Genomic DNA, 19,661 nt, shown 5'->3' on the forward strand with positions numbered 1-19,661 from the left:
GCAAACAATTACCCATCTCAACGACTTCAAGAAGGGATTGATTACCTTTAAAACAGTGTCAAGGGGATTCCCAGAATCTGGTCTAATAATAAGCGGTGCCTCTGGACTTCGGTCTTCAATTATATGCCTCAAGTCATCACCCCATATTTTTTCACAAGCATTGTAAATGTCATAGCTGTCACTAACCACAGATACAGGCACTGAAGAAAACTGTGTCACTATGTGTTCAAAAGCATCTTTTTCATGATCTTTCCCCCAAGCCGTTATGGTACTGTAAAGTCAATTGAAAAATCTGTATTAGAGCAGCATTAATATGTAAACCCACACATTCTGTTTCCTACCAGCAGCAGTTCAAGATAACACTAGGCAATATGATTACAAGACAGCATAAATTATGTACTTATCAGCTCTGTGTAGCATGGACAGTAAACACACTATATACTGAGTAAACAGCACCCTGTTATCTTTGACAAGTCAAACACTTGACACACGAAACCTCTTTCACATGTAAATGTGATTTTTTTTGTCTTTATTTATTTAGCATTTGTGAGTTACTCTTAAATCTGAAATTCAGGCAGTTGGGAAACTAAAGATGCATGAACAGAACATCTGCCCCGGCAACTTCAGAGTACAAAGAGAGAAGCAGAGCATTAACAGCGTGTGTTAGGAAAATCTTAGAAGAAAACACGATTTATTTTCTTTTTTAATAGTGATATAAAAACCATTACGGTCACTCATACAACCATTCTTCTAGAGGAACTCCAGGGCATTACCCTTGATACAAGGGTACAGGCAAGCACATAAAACAAGGCTGCTAAGAGAGGTAGTAAGTTACTGAATGCTAGCTGACCTGCAGTAGCTGTTCTGTATAGGGCTGTCACAGATCAGACTGTACAGATCAACTGATTTTAGTAACTTGTGTGTGAACACCTACAAATGCTCTCATGCAAAGCGCATTTGTGCGGTAAGAGCTAGAGGGCATTGAAGTTTTACCATAAAATGCCACCATTAACCACTTTGTGGAGAGGGCCCAGATCACAGTAGTGAAGAAACAAAGCAAAATGTGTTTCAAAGAGACCGGGGCAGCCCAAGGAGCCACCCTGATGGCATGCCAGAGGTAAGCACTACTCTCACAACACAACTTCATGCTGGAGGTTGTGTAACAGTAGATCAGCTCTGGAAAAATTCAAGTCTTTTGCACGAGAGGCTTTTTATGTATTAACTCGGAAAGGGTGACTGCAGTCTGCCTTTGGCAATGTGAACTTTAACTAGGGTAGTTTGAGCTGTTTGCTCTCATACCACCACTTCAATACGCTGTGCAAAACACGCTTCTCTCTTGGCTCCACGGGCTTGCTTTCATTACGAAGAATTTTATAGTTGCTTTGGCCATCATTTTTGGACTTGACCATAATATTAAACTAAGAGTTTCACACAAAATTTATAATTTCTACTGATCAAGCAGCAGGTCTAGAACAGCACTACAGCAATGGTCTAGAAAATTATGTGTTCCTTTAAAGATGCCTACTACCCCTACACAGGTAAGCATTTCCATTACCTGTCTTGCAATCCTAAGTGAAAATATTCACTATTTAAAAACACTAAATTTTTACTTGATAGGAAAAACCTGACAATCCTTTCCTTTATATTCTGCCCATTTCAGTTTGCAGACATGCAAGTAAAATCCAAGGATCTGTATTCACTTCTGAACTTCTACAGGATCTGGATATAAAAAAATCAGAGCTTTTAATCTCAAATGTCTCAGTTCTTTACTCTCAAAAACTCATTCACAATTCCTAGTGAGAGATCAAGGATTTACCACTGGCTAAATTAGTTATGCTAATAGGAATCTTCAGACCAACTGCCTCTTCTGGAAGGAGAGCATTATGTGGGAGAATCCAGAATTGCAACATGTATGGGTTTTGCATTTTAGGATTTTATGTTTAAAACAAAATTTGAAGTTCATAATGTGAATCCTCAATATCTACTTTATCCTGGAAGCCTTCAAGTCCATTCTAAAAAGAATCACCCAAATTTACTTAGACACTGATAATAAGATTATAGTTAAAAACATTTGAACACATTATAGTTAAGAACAACCAAGCCACAGTTGCGCCGCTAGAACAGAGAGGCATCTGTATTGAACTTCAGCCTCAACAGCTGGATCAGTCGTGGCTAATAGTGTATAAGTGAAACAGCTTAATACTTCTGGATACAAAGATGGATAGGAAAGAATTACATTTTGTTAAGCTACAGCAAAAAGACATTCACAGCCCTACCTGTGTTCAGCAGCTGGAACAGAATACCCTGGAACCGGATCTTTTGTACCGTAGTACTTTTTAATCAATGCAATTCCTGCTACAGTGTCCGTTCCTTTGAAGTTCACCAAATGAGCTGAAGCTCCTATCCCTGCAGTCTGAAAAAGACAACTTTCAGCTGCCACGCCAAATATAGATGCCTAAATCCAGTCACCGCCTAGCACTAGTTTGTAACAGCAAAACTGACTTGGTTCGTGTTTAACCAATAACCTCTTCATGCATTTACACAGTAAAGACACCTTCCATATAGAAGAAAGCTCTCCCAGTCTAGTGTTACAGTTTTGACACATACCTACCCCCTCACCCCAGATCTCCCCTCTCCACAGTAAGTCCAAATGCAGCACTCTATGCATTTGCAGTTTCACCGCTCAACAAGGACACAACTGGTAACAGATACATGCTACAATCCTTTACAGTTAAGAACCATTAGACTCCTCAAATTATTAGACAAGTCATATTACCTCTTGTGAAGAAACTCCTCTGTAGCCAAAGTCATGCAGTTTATACTCCAGTCCATCTAAGCTGCCAGACGTCTCCAGCAAATATTTGGCCAAAATCTTTTTCTGCTCTCTAGAGTTCGTAGCAACCGTGATTGGATACCATGACTGAACAAGAATGGTCTAAACCAAAACCCATCACATTATTAGGTGTAGGTTTGCTTAGGACTCAAAAAATCCCCACTTGGCATTTAATCAGGCACAAAAGGGTCTAATTATCTTCATCACCCATGCCTCCAACAGTTTGCTTTAGGGCTAAAGTAATTAGCCTTTATAATACCTTTATAAGGCAGGCCAGTTATTGACCATCTCTGGATTTATCACTCCCAAGCTACACCCACACAATTCCCCCCACCTCCTTTCCTTGTGGATAAAAGCACTGTAAGATTTTCCTTTAAATTTGTAACAATCTCTTGCCAGGTAGGTGAAAAAAGTCTCTGCAGAAGCCCTAAATAAAGAATCCGGGCTTATTTAAGCAGAAAAATGAAAGCTACCAGAGACTTCCCCTTAAACCAATGTGATTCAGCCTTTAATTTAAGTGCATTAATATTTACTTAAAAAATACACAAACTTTCCAAAACTGACCTCAATCCAATTTGTGAGCCAGTAGCACTCTGGATCTGTGTTTTCTACTGTGAAAAGAACATTTCCTCTGGGAATTACAGAGCCCTCAGGAACAGCCTTTATTTCTATAGGAAGATGGCCATCATATTTCTGTGTAAGAAACAGTAATACTGTTAGACAACAGGAAAGATTAGGACTTACCTCTCACATTCTACATAACTACATACATATAAAAGTCAGGTTATGAGTTTATTTATAAAGCCTTTTTCTTATTCATTTCTTTCAGCCCTACAAATAACTCGATTTGTTTGCCTACCCATCAGCCCAAATAAATAAATACATAAAAATCCATGTTTATCAAAATTCGGAGGAAAATCCTGTAGTTTAAAAATGGTCTATTTATCAAGCCAAATACTGGTTATCAGTTGTACTCCTTGTGCAAATTGAGTTAGGAAGGCTTAAATATTCTATTAAAATATGTAACTTCTACCCACAGAACAAGAAACATCAAGTAAGATAAAAAAATTAAAAAAATAAAAGGTTAGGCATTATCTAGGGTTTCAAAAGAAATCTCTCCTTTTGCTTAGTATAGATGCATGCTTTGTGAATTTATTAGAGCAGGATCCATTTAATATCTATTTTAAAGAATATTTATCATCTCAATTAGCCTCTAAACATGACATCTAATCTTGAAGTGTCATTCTTTTGTCAAATTCAGTCTTTCATCCCTGAAGGACTAAACATTGTGTGAAATATGCCTTTTGAAAAAGAGTTAAGTTGCAAACAGCAACCTTGAAAGGGTAGTTTTAACTTTCTGAAAGAGCTCTGCAAGCCAAACTGATAACACTTATTTTTGTATATTAATATTTCTTGACAGAAACTATTCTTTAAAGGCAATAAAAATCGTATTAATTCAGAGTAATTACACTGATTCATAAGTAGTATCTAAGCTTACTCTCCAGTGCCCCAAACACATCAGAAGTGTCTTCTACATTGCAGTTAAAAAGTTTCTTTGAAAGTATAATATGCTGAAGCAAATTATGTTTATATACCACACAGGGTTTAGCTGTCAGACTGGGAGATGTCTGTTCTTAACAAAGGACAATGAAGTCTTCAAAATGGCTCAAAATAATTTATTAGTGACTCAGTGAAGCCAAAAGTTAAGTGAAAGAACAAAACACTTCAAAGTTGCTGCAGGTGTTGATTTTGTCCATGGAAAAAAAGCAACATGGTCATTCCACAGCACTGTGTTATAGTTCTTTTCAAAACTGTTAGGTAGAATCAACTTGTACAATTCAGGGCTTACATCTCAATCACTTGGATCAATTCCTGCCAACTTCCAGCATTCACACTACCCCCTTGCTCTCCAGGCAGTCCATTCCTCTCTTTCACCCCTTCACCCTATCGGTATTTACTCATATATTTACTCTCTGTACAAATTAACACATGTACATTTCAAATTCATTTTGGCACTTCACTCATACAGCCACTGCTCCCTCCACTTCCCCAACGCTACAGGTTAGGTAACAGAGCCAGGGAGCAAACTGTGGTAGGTACGTGAATTACGCAGGAATTCAGCGACCAGAAGCAGGGTCCGTGTGTGCATATAAGTGCATACAAGGGCCCAAAGGGTACATACACTTCCTGTTTGAGACCCACCAGCATCTAAGATCAAGAAGTAGAAATCACATTCATTTTTATATATACACAATTTTAACATGAAAACCTGACAAAGGAATGAGCAATCTATACAGGGGGTATGCAGGAAGGCTTCCTTTAACTAAACCAAAAGTTGATCAGAATTAGTTAAAACTCAGTGTGGACAGATATGCAGCATTAAAAGTTTATTAATTCAATTTGGTCAAGGAGGGATCAAGATTACTTTAAATGCAGATGAGAGCAGCTCACAACATATAACACAGCCTAAAAGGGAATACTCATTGAATTCACATCTGTAGTTATCTGAAATGGAAGCAAGTCCTCTACAAACCTCTCCATAGCTCCCTCTTGGAAAAGAGTGGGCTTATTTACCTTGCTGCCATTTGCAACATTTAGCTGAAATTCACTTTTCTCTTGCACACTTTATGGTCCACCCTGGTTGCAAGATGACATCCAGATGTTATCAGACAGATGCCACCATAAAACAGTTGCAGTCAGATCATCCAGGGAAAAAAATACATGCAAAGAACTAAAAAAATGTGTTTCCATATACCAAAAATATTCATGCACTAGAATTTACAATGAAACTTAGCATTCAATTAATCTGCAGAGATTAGAACAGCTCCAATGAATGCTATTAGCCTGAATCTGCTGCTTTTGCAGAGAAGAAATGTTTGCAATTACTTGAAGACTGACACCTTTTGAAACAAAAGGGAAAGAGGATAATTGTGGAAAGACTTAATTTGAATGATTTTAGTGTCAGAAGTGCTCAAGCACTGTACTTCATAATAAAGTTCAACTTAAGTATTCGAAAAATTTAGGAAACAATTGAACAAAATACCCATTTTCTGGAAGTATTTACATATGCAAGAAGTTGTAATGCTTTCTGCATTAGAATAAAAATGCTTATGATTAGGTACAGAAAGTAATGTAAATGATGCAAGCGACCACTAAGCACTCTATTACATATGGAGACTTGGCAACAAGCCCTCTCTTATACTAGCTGGCTGACGGCAACCATAAATCCTTATTACCTACAAAGCCATATTTGGCATCTGAAAGGATGAAAATTACTTTTCTCCAAGGAATTACAATTACATGATTATTCTTTGACAGCTGCTACTCCCTGTACACTAAATATAAAAAGCTAAATTTATCCAGTCTTTACTATCATTAAAATGAGAGACTGCTCTACAGTTGATTCACAAATCCTTCATAATGATCTCATACTATTTTCATGAATTTTTACCTCCAGAATATAGTTCCATCCCTTTTCATTGAAGACATCATCTTGAAAATGCTCCCTATACACTTCTTTGGCTTCCTTGATTTTCTCTTTGGTCACCACTTTACCTGTAGTTTTAGAAACAGATAAAACCTTAGAAACTTATGATATCCATCAATTTATAAACTAAGTAAAAAAAAAAAAAAAGACAGACACAGAGAAGTCACTTGGCCTTCAACAAAGACATGAAGAACACGTCAAATGCAGTTTACTATGTTAAAACCAAATTTTACTTTAATTTATTATATAGATCAGGATGCTCAAGAAACCAACAGGATAAAGTACACTTGCGGCGTACAGGTGACTCAGGAACAATTTGAGGTTATTACTTTTTTATGATGGTTAAACACCTGTCACGAGTTTCAGTAGCAGTGTTTTTACCAGAGGAATGTGGTGACTGTGCAAGCTGGCACATGCAACAAGACATAACCAGACTAACACAAGGGTTAAGCTATGCTGCTCCAGGGAGGATACCCATGGGAGGCCTTACAACCAGTCTTTGGTGGTAACCACCTTGCAATAGGAACTGCCAGACTAACCACATGATTTGAATGAACATCGCTACTGCTATAGGACCAATCGTCTATCCTTATAGAAGCAAAACAAGATTATTGAGTGTTTTGATTTTAATGGAATTCCAATCTTTGGTGGAACTGGCAGAGTTATTTATGGATTCTGGATCAAGACAATGATATTAAACCATACGACTGAAGTTTTCCTTCTGAAGCTTGGCAGAAAGCAACTTGTATTTAGGTCAGAACAGGTGATGTTTACACATAATGCAAAAAAAACTTAAATGCCCCCAAGGCATTTTCGGATGTTACTCTTAAAACTGCCATTATTGAAAACTCTTTGACATGTAACTGCCGTATTCAACGATCTAAGCAGAGGGGCAATCAAAATTTAAGGGAAATTAAAACCATTATTAGTTTACACAGTAAATAAACTTGCAAGTACAGACTAAAATTTATGTTTAAAATACAAAATGTATTTTTCCTTGAATCTTTCTATCTCCATGTGATTCTATGCACAGTCTTGCTCTACTTCCATTCATTTCACCTCAGCCCACCAAAGGTGGGATGGATATGAACACCTCTCCGTTTTTAATAAACCACTGGCATAAACAAACATAGTTAAGAGGTGTCTAAATTAAGACGTCAATACCATTTTATGAGGGTGGACATATAATTCTCACAGTCATAAATCAGATCTTACACATGTCACTACCTACACTGTACCAAGATAATCTGGAATTGCTTCATCTATGAGACTCCAGGCTTAAGGAAAAGTTCAGGTATTTATTTACAGGTAAAGTTTTACTGGAATTTGACACAGTTACCTTTTAAGTATTTATTCAGAATGTACTGCAAACCATAAAAAACAGTTTCTTCATATTTCACTTTCCTCAATTTGGAATTTTCAGTCTTCTTCTCACGACATTCAAAGTAGGAATATACTTTGCTTGTATTAGGTGGATATTGCTTGTAGTGTGTAACCTATATTAAGAAAAACTTCAGTAAGAGCTCAAAACATCACTACAAAGCACAAGAGAAACTGTATTTGTACTTTAAATCTTAAGAGTTAATTCCCAGCTCTTCTGGATCATTACTATTTATCCATACACATTGTACACAGTAAGTATTTAGGGGATTTCCCCTTTTTTAGCTGCCTTCAATTTTCAGTTCCAAAGACTGACTCCCCTATCTTATTCTTTGCTTCTGTCAAACCCCTAGCGTAATCTTCATGGTCAGCTCTTCCACTCCCCTGATAACTTGGCTTTGATTAACTGGTAAAGACACCGGCTAGGATTTTAGGAGCAGCACTGAGCGCTGATCCTTCCATTGTCTTTACTTATATGAGGTTTTCCAGACCAATCAAATAAAACCCAATCTTGTCATTGCAAGTTTTCGGCTTTTACTTCAAGCAAAGCACTGCACCACAGGCATGCAATGGAGCACAAACCTATTCTGTTCCAATTTCACTGCCATTCAAAAGCAGAATGCTTAAGAGTAGCACTGTTAGACCCAAAGACAAACTCTGGCTTTTAGATTTAGTTCTACTTATTAATAAACATCTCACTCCACAAATTATAACATGTCCTTTCCTAGTTCTACACAAAGCTTCCAAAGCAGTAAATCACACTGCCAGCTCACAGTAAACTCTCTTGAGGATATCATCATGCTTAAAGGGAAAAAACACCAATAAAACTCAAACAAAACACACCCCCACCCAACCTCCCTTCACCCCCCTTACTGTGGAGCAGTCAAGAATACACTGTTTTACATGGCTTTCTAATAGGAATAAGGAGCACACACAAAACCCCCTTACAAAAATTATTATTACATGGACTCCCAGAAAAAGAACATGTAACAAAACATTAGAAGGTTCATTCACAGTAAGGCACAGGGAGAAGAAACTCCACATTTTATTTGCACCCTTGCCACTTCAGAAAGTTATTGCAACAGTGTGAAAAATCTTGTTCCTTTTTATGACTGGAACTGGACTTCCACTGGTGCTTATCAGGATTTGAGAGTACTACCTGGGAACTCTGCTTATTTCCATTCTTCATCCTACCAGCATGCTACATCTTACATTATTTCAGCGTAAACACACAACACAGAGCCCACCAGCTTGAAGTGTACATAGCAGACACCCCAGGAACAATACCCCAAACCAGTACCTGAATTCCTTGCGTCAAGCTATACAGCAAACCAGTGTAACGCTGCTGTTCCCACCTCAACAGTTCAAGCAAAACAAAGAAAACACATCAATGTGTGTGACTGCCTACTCGAGTTTCTTTAAAAAAGTTTAATTATCCAATTTACTAACTTTGGGCACGTTGCTGAAGCCAACACCTATATTATAATGAAAATTTGCATGATCTTAGACTATCATCTCTAAAAGAAAGTTTAACTTCTGCAGTTCAAAGACATTTCTCCAGCTAAATGCTTCTCTCTATCCAATGGGTACTGATCCGGACTAAGGTGTACTTGTACTGTGCACACATTTGAGCTGGTGGCACCTTTTCCTATGGCATTTAAATACAGGTTTTTAAAGACACGTTCCCATTCTAGCTCTGCTTTGAAACATGATCACAAAACACAGCGCTCTAGCTGCAAATCAGAACCGGAGGAGGTCTGAAACCAGGCTGGAATGCTAACAGCCCGATTTTTCCTTTATGTAGCATACCTGGGGAAACAGGTCCTCCAGACTACCTTGCTGGCAGTTTCAACCTAAAAAAATCCCACTCAAGTTCATCAAACATTAAATCACAGGTTTAGCTAATTCTTCTGACTTCAGATTAGATCTTAACCTGAAAATATATTCTGGATAGTGTCCAGAAAATAGCTGTTTCTAGGGATTTAAACATAAACAAAAATTTTGTGCATGACAACATCATGCACAAATAATACTGAAAAACAATAAAATGAAATGTCATTTTATCAACTAAATTGCTTCAAGCCCTTGAAAGAGATAATGAACTAACTTTACAAGTTGACGATTCGAACATTAGAATCTCTTTAAACAGTGAAAAATGCACATCCCTGGCAATTAAGATATTTACATCTAAGCAGACTTTACATCTGTAAACAATTTGTGCTTCTTTTTATATTCCACAATGCTCTCAGGTTTATCTGCAAAGCTGAAATACTCTTTGGGTGTCTGCAAGGCTTCCCACAAACTACCCAGTATTTAAAGACACGATCAAAACTTGAAGTACCACACTTTTCAAGGACTGTGTGCTCCAGTCATGTGGTGTAGGTATGTGAGAAGTTAACCACAAGACCTACATCCCCTTTCACTTGCCTGGCCATCTGCTTTGCTTCCAAGCTCTCTCCTAGCAGGAGCATCTGCCCATTAAACATCGAGGCTGCTCTAACTGTTAGCTGGCATTTCTGGACTACTAAGACATGGGGAAGTAATACCCATTCACCACAGTGATGCTCAGGAGGTTTGGCATGTAATGAAATTCCCAAAAGATGAAGCTTTAGGGAGTGGGAACAGCTCACAGGAGACACAAAGAATGACACTGAAAACAAACCAACCAATCAATCAAACAAAGAGCCCCAAAACAGCACAACACCACAAGGCACTTGGGCAATGAAAACTCTGCTCAAAAAAATGCCTAAGCTTTCCTTGCTGTCAGACGAAGTTTTGCATCTTTCTGAATTCTAAAGAAAAGTGAAAAGAACAAACCAGTGGCAACACAATTTTGAAATGTATTTTGTGTGACTTACAGATCGAGACAGTATTGATAAATTATGCTTTCAGGTAGGGGATGACAGAAACAGGACTTGTACAGATGGGCTCTTGGTAAGTAGGAGTGACTATAAAGTCAATAGGAAAGCCGCCTCTACAGAAAACAAATAAACAAAAAAACTCAACCAAAGACCCACAAACAAAAGCCCCTACTGGGATGAAGAGACCCTTATGAGAAAACGAAACCCCAAAATATCTTCAAAGGCCTTTTGATACTTAGTTCAAAGGCTGTGGTTTAGGCTTTGTCTACAAAAAGTATGACAACCTTTGAACAACCACCTACAAGGTTATGTACTATGACTGAAACAGAACACTTTTATTCCAGTTGTGATAGCTCCTTATTAAATTTAATCCAAATAAAGGTATTTTCAGGAGAAGGAATACCTCCACAAGGACTACATCTACTTAATTAAATCAAGTCAGCCATCGAGAAAAACCCATAAGGCACAAACTGCATTTAGATCAGCCATCCAAAAAACCTGCTCCAAATATTAAGAGTTAAATTATAAGAGAAGGAAATTAAAAGGTTTCATCACAAAACAGGGATGGCTGAGATGAAAGCTACATTTTTATATGCTAAATAATAAGACCTTTGGCATAAAAGCCAATAATCTTACAGGCTTTTCTGGACAACAGATTGCAGTACAATGACTTTAAAAAAGTCATTTAAATCTATAAAACCCAACGATTTTAAAACATGAGAAACAGTCTGACATGAGAAGTCAGGCATGGCCAAATTCCCTGTTGGTGATTTACTCTTAGTGCTCACCTAGGTCAGATGAGTGCGGACATGAACCATCAGAAAGATGCTTCTAAGCCCTATCTACTGTGAGGAAAACAAAACACCAAATATCTAGCCAGTAGGATCTTTTCTGCACCATAACTGTACAAGAGATAAGATGGTACCAGTTCAACTAAGAGGGTATTCAAACATTCTGAAGTCATTTTGAGAAGTCTTTAGTGCAAAATGTGTACAGAACAACCCATCTAACAAACCCATGGCACTGTACAGCCACAAACATGAAGAATCAGAGGGGCAGGTAGAAGATGAGCCGGAAGAAGCCTGGTCCTGGAAGCTAGTGGCTGAGGCACTTGACTGAGGCATGTCAGGCCTGAGGATGCTCACTCCCATATACAACTTCCAAAGTTAGGTGATTCTACTGCCGTGGTGGTTTCTGGCATTTACACTGGGGAGACTTTGATGAAGCACCTCTGAATTGCCACAAGTCATGGTATTACATTCAAATAACATATATGTTATTTGAAAACACTGTGGAAAGAGGCTGTGATTTGAATGGTTGCTTTACCAAAAGCCTTACAAAGTTTAGCCAATGGAGCAGTTAAAAGCAAAGGTTGCAAATAACCCATATTGAAAACAACATGGTTTGCAACAATAGTTTAGGTGGACAAGAGATGGTTTAGTGCTGGACTTGGCAGTCCTGAGGCAATGGTTGGACTAGATGATCCTGAAGGTCTTTTCCAGCCTCAATGATTCTATGAACTAGTACTTAGGAAAAAAGGGAATGCTTTATTAGATATATCTCACTACACACACATAACAAACAGCAATTAGGTAGCACTGACCCCCTTCAGAAAAACACCCAATAACCAGCAAAACCCCACAACTGTGAATAGCAGTTATATTTAACAAGAATGCTTTCGTAACTTCCAAAGCAATCACAAGGAGAATGCACATCACAAACAAAAGTGGAAATGAAAACCAAACAAAAAATCAGGGTGGTTAAAAATGATAAGCTTCTTTGAACAAAAGAGGAAAATTCAGAAGAATCAGTCTTCAGTAACTCAACAAAAAGAGCATCAACGGCAGCAGGTAAAGTGCAAGACACTTGAAGTGAATAAAAACCAGAAAAGTAAAAACAACACAAACCTGAGAATCAGTACTATCTTACTCTTCACCAGGGACTGTGGTGGTAGGACAAGGGGTAATGGGTTCAAAATTAAACAGGGGAAGTTCAGGTTAGATATAAGGAAGAAGTTCTTTACTGTAAGGGTGGTGAGGCACTGGAACAGGCTGCCCAAAGAAGTGGTAAATGCCCCATCCCTGGCAGTGTTCAAGGCCAGGCTGGACAGAGCCTTGGGAGATGTGATCTAGGGTGAGGCATCCCTACTCATGGAAGGGGAGCTGGAACTTGATGATCTTAGGGTCTTTTCCAACCCTAGCTATTCTATGATTGTATTTGATTATGAGAGCTTCAAGTTACCATAGGAAAATAGCCTTAGAGAGACTCCAAACTCCTTATTTTTGCATAAGTGAAGCAAATGCAGATTAAGATAATGTTAAAGAACTAAAGAGAGAATACTGGGAGGTATCTGCTCTCATGAAATGAGAGGGATAAACTAATGCAGGTTATGACTGAAGGTTGATCTTGTACCACTTTTAATATCTCTGTATTCTAATTCATCTCTTACATATATTGAAAAATAAGAGGAATATAGGTGAGCAAAAAAAAAAGGTAAGAGAACAGTCAGTAATAAGAAAACTATGGAGAGAGAACACAAGGAACTGAATTCCTATGGAAGCTGCACATTATCAACATAGATGCTTTAAGTGACCACATCCACATTCATTTAAAAAAACAGGGTCAGGTGCAAGCACTAGAATGGAATGTATTCTAAATTGCTCAGATAAAATACAAAAGGTAATGCTTTACTGTGGATTTTTTTTACCACTAAAGATTTCTGTGTGTTCTTGCCAGGGTTTAACCCCAACCAGCAACTCAGCCCCACACAGCCTCTCACCCACTCTCCCCCAGTGGGATGGGGGAGACAATCAGAAGGGTAAAAGTGCGAAAACTCGTGGGTTGAGATGAAGGCAGTTTAACAGGTAAAGCAAAAGCTGCACAAGCAAAGCAAAACCAGGAATTCATTCACCACTTCCCATGGGCAGGCAGGTGTTCAGCCATCTCCAGGACAGCAGGGCTCCAGCACACGTAGCAGTTACTTGGGCAGACAAACACCATCACTACAAATGTGTCCCGCCTTCTTTCTTCTTCCCCACCTTTACATGCTGAGCATGACTCCGTGTGGTGTGGGATATCCCTGGGGTCAGTTGGGCTCAGCTGTCCCAGATGTGTCCCCTCCCAGCTCCTTGTGCACCCCCAGCCTGCTCACTGGTGGGGTGGGGTGGTGTGAGGGGCAGGAAAGGCCTTGGCTCTGTGTAAGCACTGCTCAGCATTAGCTAAAACACCCCTGTGTTATCAGCACTGTTTCCAGCACAAATCCAAACCATAGCCCCATACTAGCTACTGTGAAGGAAATTAACACGAGCCCAGCTCAAACCAGCACAGTTTTGCATCCAAGATTATCAAAAAAGGTGACAAAATGCCTTATGTTTACTGTTTACACATTAGTGAGTAGTCAGCTGTACTACTTCACATACTGCTACAAGTTTCCTTTTCCTTCATGAAAAAACTAAAACATTTAACTTTTCAACAGCAAAAGCTGTAATGATTCTGGAAGGGGTTACTTTAGAGCAACGATGACTTTGGGTTTGTAAAAGGACCATGCAACTGCAAATCAAAACGTGGAAGATAGTGAATCTAGATAGACGGAAGATTGCCTCTTATGAGGAGCATCGAGCCAGATGCTTTTCCGTTGACAGAATTACAGGAGGCAAGAGATCACATTCACACCACCACCACAAGGTTTTAATTAAAAAAATAACACATATATGGGCTGCTGCAAAGAATAGTTTGCAGTCATTAAGTACTAGTCAAAACAAGTAAGTTTATAGATGTGTCTCCCTTGCATACCTCTAGCCTTCTAAATAAAGAATATAGAGGCTGTCAGATCCTGGAATAACATGCTCATGAGAAGTGCTTCAGAAGTAAGTGCTCTCCTCCATCCGTGCGTAGTAAAAGAAGTCATTCAAAGTGACAAATACTTAAAATTCAACATGCAAGGCATACAGAGTTAAAACGTATCTTTTAGGCTTCCTTGAAGGGTCCAGAAAGAACTGAATTCTGAAACAGATCTTATTTATAGTCTAGATAGCAAGTCAGCTCTTCCTACGGGGTAATTGCATGGCAGCTTATTACAGCTATCAGCTTAATTACGAAACATTCCAAGCAACAGTAATACATGTCATTGGTAAAAGCAAAATAAGCTATTACTGCTTTAGAGAACAAGGTGCAGTCCTTGCTTTGATAGCCTTTACCCACATGCAGTTCATGGTCTATCCAACCCAGGACTGGTATACACCAGCCACTGGTATCTTGCAACTGAACTACACAGCTTTGCCATGCTGATCCTTTCAACAGAGCTTCAGACTTGCATATACCCTGCTTGGACAGAAATAAATAAATATGGGATAAACAGAGCACTAAGTATCAAAGAGAAAGAAAACAGAGAGCTGGTGTGTCACCAACACCAGACTAACAAGGAACTGAAAGGCATGGACCCTTTTGCTTGGGAAGCACAATGAGTGAACAGAACCTTTGCTGTCAGAGAGGAGCAAGACTGCGGGGACTTACTGGTACAGACAGAAAAGTACAACATCATGCAGCATGAACAGTGAGCTTCAATGAGCCTGCTGATATCCCTTCTTGCAGCTCTTTAGAAATAAAGATTTTGACTTCAAGTAATTTTCAGTAATAGTGAGTTACTAGCAGAAAACTCTACTATTAAAGCGTCATTGCTATGGTGGACATTCACACAATTAAGTTTCCCAGATAACATTACATTGATGTATCTCCCGAAAGTCTTAGGATTCAAAGATTAAAAAGACTGCTGTTATTTATCAGCAAAATGCACACACACTCTACCATATGCCCGTGCTGAGATTCTGAGGGGATAGCATATAATACCCAGCACACAAGAGAAATTATACTGTTGGGGAATTTGGAGATGCTTAAGAATATGCAACAAAGTGAAGAAGAAGAAAAAAAAACACCTAACTGATGTAAAAACATTTTATCTTGTCATGGAAGTTGGAGTTAAACTGCACCATTTGATGCCTGGCCTCAAAATCCTGGAGCACTTGTACAATTGAGAAAGTAACAGAAGCTAAGTAATGCAGCCAGAACGTAACAAGTGTTTCTATATATAAATATCAAGTAGACTAGAAATTAGCATGATACTCAGTTGTTTTTCCAAGACCAGATTTTAAGATTTTGAAACTGAGAATTTGATAATCTTCTATGACTTCGGAGGAAATGTCCCGTGACACGCACAGACAGGAAAATACTTTAGAGGGAGGGGAGGCTGGATTAACTGTCTACAGACAAATCCCTGCCTACCAAATTACCTTGTTGCTGAATTTTTACGGGCTCTGAGCCATTAACCAATTTTCTCTGTGCCCCAGATTGCCAACTGTAGCAAAAGAAATGGGACGCTGGAGCTAATGCTCAAACTAACAAACTGTGACAGATACGACTCCAAGATATCAGAACTTTTCACCCACAGACAGCTGCCTAAGCGAGGAGCTAGGGTTGTACTGGTTAAGGCAGTCTGCATGTTTATATTCCCCTACCCCAAGCTGTTTATTTCCACATTACTTTTGTCACCAACATTAGTTTGTATGGATTGGTGTCTACTGCAATAGGATCACCAAGTAAGCTTCTGAACTGATACAGGTTTTTTCTCAGATTCTGAAATGTTATCTGTGGACAGCACTGCACACAAGCGGATGCTACAGTTGTGGATAGTGCAGAAGTACCTAAAGAAAAAAAAAAACACATAAGATCAATTCTCACGTTTAACTGCTAGTAAGAGTGTTTGGTAATTCCTGTCAAAAGCTTGATGTTGCAACTACCAGATATTTTAGTGCAATTGTTACTGAAACTGCTCTCACTAAGGGGGTTTCATTGATTAGGAAACGACAGTATCATCCAGGGAGAAGATAAGTGATGTTTGCTCATGCTACCTAACAAGATAAAAGAAGCTACTTGTTTAAGCATTGTTCAAAGAAGCTGGAGTTCCTAAGATTTGGGAAAAAAACTTACAGGAAGAGACAATGTGAATAGTCCTGACAAAGCAAAGTAGATTAATTCCAACTGTTTTCAGTATAACACAAAATGCTCCTAGCTGCCACAGAAAACCTCATCCAAATTCAGTTTTAAACTGCAAAACAAACCAACCTAACCTGAGGCCTTTACATGACCTCTTTAAGATTTCTACCACTCCTGCAGTGTTACCGAATCATCTTTCCTATGAAAGAGCAAAGCAAAACAGAAGTAAAGTGGTCATCTGTCACTCCAGCGCTCCTCACCGTCGCTAATCCTAGAGCAGACCCAGGGCATTCAGAAGAAGTAGTATGCAAATTAGATTTAAATAGATACCATTTAAAAGCAGGCCTACAGTATTTAATGTGATTAGTCTCAGACATGGAAGTGGATCTTCCATATTTGAGTAAGTTTGATAATGATCACTTAAGCCCTTAATGAAAGCAGTTTTGGGAGCCCTCAATAGCAATATTACGATGCTCTGACTGAGCTGCTCTAAGATTTATCAGTGTCTTCCAACACACCTTCCCACTAACTAAATGCTACTAATTTCTTTACAAAAAGAGCACCTTTATGTAGCATTATATAATAATCATACTAATATGACAAAAGAGCTAGGAAAGGTACAACACCACATGTCAGCAATGGGAGTACAAACTGAAGCTTGTACTTCAGTCATTAGCCAGTAACAAGGCCTGGCTGTAACAGTATATTTGCTTATTCAACTCCTCTATCTAGAGTACCCTCCTTCCAGCAACCCATAGGTTCACAGAATGGTTTGGGTTGGAATAAAATCTTAAGATCATCTAGTTCCATCCCCCTGCCACGGCCCAGGCACTGGAACAGGTTGCTCTAGGCCCTGTGCAATCTGGCATTGAGCACTTCAGGGATGGATCATTCCCAACTTCCAGCAGCCTGTTCCAGTGCCTCACCACCCTTACAGTAAAGAATTTCTTCCTTGTATCTAACCTAAATCTCCCCTGTTTAAATCTGAACTCATCACTACCTGTTCTATCACTACAGTCCCTGATGAAGAATCCCTCTCCAGCATCCATCCGAGTGATCAAATCTTTAAAGAGCTGTAACATAATAATGCTTTATAATGATAATCAGGACTGTCACTGTAGCTTCGTTTAGGGCACCAACAACCTCTTTGACATGGCAATGCAGATCCTGAAGGAAAAGTGTTCTAGCCTAGGAGACACAGGGCACACCTCAACAACCGGACTTCTGAAGTCACCCACTGGCTCTCCCCAGTGTCTAGAAGCTGTTCATACACACTAATGCAATGCTGCACAGGAGCAGGACTTGGGCCTGGCCATACTCGTATTGTGAGGCACGTCAAGAACTCCTGGGTCAGAAATCACCGGATCGGAACACGGACAACACGCCTGCACTCGGCCTTTGCTATCAAGCACCACTGTTTTCAAATCACCCCATGGAACGCAGGGAGGATTGTAGTGTAGTAGTGCAATTTCGTACTCTGAACCAAAACCTTGCCTCACAAGTGTGACACTGCAATGACCACAAACTAAGCAGAGGATTAGGAAATACACACTTTAAGTCAGCCGGGTGCTCAGAGCATTCTGCATCACAACCCGACACGGGACCGCAGGCAGCGGGCAGCCCGCACACCGTCCCACCCCCGAGCAGGCAGAGCGGGAGAAACAAGACGCGGAAGAGTAACAGCTCCGCTCGCCTCTACCCTCCCACCGCGCCAACACGTGCGCCCACTCCCGGCCCCGGCCAGGGCGGGAGGGCAGCGCGGCGGCCGCCAAGGGATGCTCGGCAGGGCGGGCACCCCGCCCCCCGCCATGGCCGCCCCTCGCGCCCCGCCCGCTTTCACTTTCTTTTCTCGTCCGGCCGCCGCCGGCACCCCCCCGGCAGCGCGGCTCCGGGTACCCCGGCGGGGAAGAGGGATCGGCCGCACGCTCCGCGGCGCGGGGCTGCCGCGTCAGCCCCCGGCCAGGCCTCCACGCCCCCCTGGCCGCCCCGAGGCAGGGCACCCCCTCTCCCACCTCAGGGGCTGCAGGGCTCCCAGCTCCGGCCAGGTGGACAGAGGGAAGAAGCCGGTGGCGGCGGGGCCGGCACGGCTCAGTGCCCTGCGTGTGGAGCGCCCGTCGCCAGGCCCGGCAGGTCCGGTGCGGCGGCACCAGAGCGCCCGCAGAGGTGACGCGCTTCTGCCTCTTGGGCCGGTGTGATAACGGAGAAAGGAGATGAGCACATGAGCTTCGAGAAAGAGATGGGGTAAGAAGGTGGAGAACTTGCAGAAAGTTTCCTCATTCATGGCAGTGTTCAAGGCCAGGTTGAAACAGGGCTTTGAGCAACCTGCGGTAGTGGACGGTGTCCCCGCCGATGGCAAAGGGGTTGGACCTGGATGGACTTTAAGGTCCCTTTCAACCTAAACCATTCTGTTGTTTTATGAAGACAGAAGGCATGTGTGCGTGCTTGAAAAAGCTGCAGTTGTATGGAGAATGACAACAGCTGCTGTCCCTGTCAGGTCTCCTGTTACCAGGGTGCTGGGGTTGCCGTATGGTGAAGGACTCCCTGGCCTTCTAGAGCATCAAAATCTCCATCTCTACCTCCACCACACCACCAGTTGCTTCAGTGGGAGAATATGATAAATTTCACTAGAAAGATACCTCCTTGTCCGTATTGATCAGAATATAACCGTGCCTTAGAAAAGCTTTATTTTATGCTTTTATAACTGTATTTGGTCTTCTAATCTGTGTAAATTCCGAAGTTTTTTGTATCATATTTTGCTCTTTGAATTGTTCTATGACAATAAAACACTGCTTTTGGAGCAAGTGGCAAACATGGTGTCTGGCACAATCATTGGCTTGTCCATGATAGGGAGATCGTTTTCTTGCCTTCTACTAATCAGATGTATGGCAAACTAACGTTAAATACCAGCAATACTACTGACCAAGAATGCATTAAAAAAGCTGCTTAATTAGCTTTTCCTGTAAAACCATTAGTGAATTAACACTTAGGTTGAGATTTGGTGATATAAACCCCCCAAACCGAGTAACTAATAACTGTTTATTAAGATGGTTTAGAAAAGATGACATTTCACTGGATTTTCTTAAAAATACGAGTATCTAAGGGAGTTGCAAAG

The 19,661-nt window shown here is 40.4% G+C and overlaps 1 protein-coding gene across 1 annotated transcript in view; it reads right to left on the reverse strand.

Moving 5' to 3' along the window:
* NAMPT (nicotinamide phosphoribosyltransferase) overlaps window positions 1-18,359 on the reverse strand; it is a 29,032-nt gene extending 10,673 nt beyond the window's left edge. Inside the window, exons 1-9 of the mRNA XM_057417849.1 lie at window positions 18,142-18,359; window positions 17,868-18,058; window positions 16,097-16,257; window positions 7,660-7,816; window positions 6,285-6,388; window positions 3,398-3,526; window positions 2,777-2,935; window positions 2,277-2,413; window positions 46-271 (exon numbers count right to left, since the gene is read on the reverse strand). Coding sequence (XP_057273832.1) covers window positions 46-271; window positions 2,277-2,413; window positions 2,777-2,935; window positions 3,398-3,526; window positions 6,285-6,388; window positions 7,660-7,816; window positions 16,097-16,257; window positions 17,868-18,058; window positions 18,142-18,359 — 1,482 coding nt within the window. The remainder of the gene's footprint in view (window positions 1-45; window positions 272-2,276; window positions 2,414-2,776; window positions 2,936-3,397; window positions 3,527-6,284; window positions 6,389-7,659; window positions 7,817-16,096; window positions 16,258-17,867; window positions 18,059-18,141) is intronic.
* Between the last annotated feature and the right edge of the window lie 1,302 nt (window positions 18,360-19,661).

This window comes from Pezoporus wallicus, unplaced genomic scaffold (genome assembly GCF_028554395.1).
Source record: "Pezoporus wallicus isolate ANWC-B61680 ecotype Strahan unplaced genomic scaffold, APGP_CSIRO_Pwel_v1 contig_5542, whole genome shotgun sequence".
In the NCBI taxonomy this organism is placed as follows: domain Eukaryota; kingdom Metazoa; phylum Chordata; class Aves; order Psittaciformes; family Psittacidae; genus Pezoporus; species Pezoporus wallicus.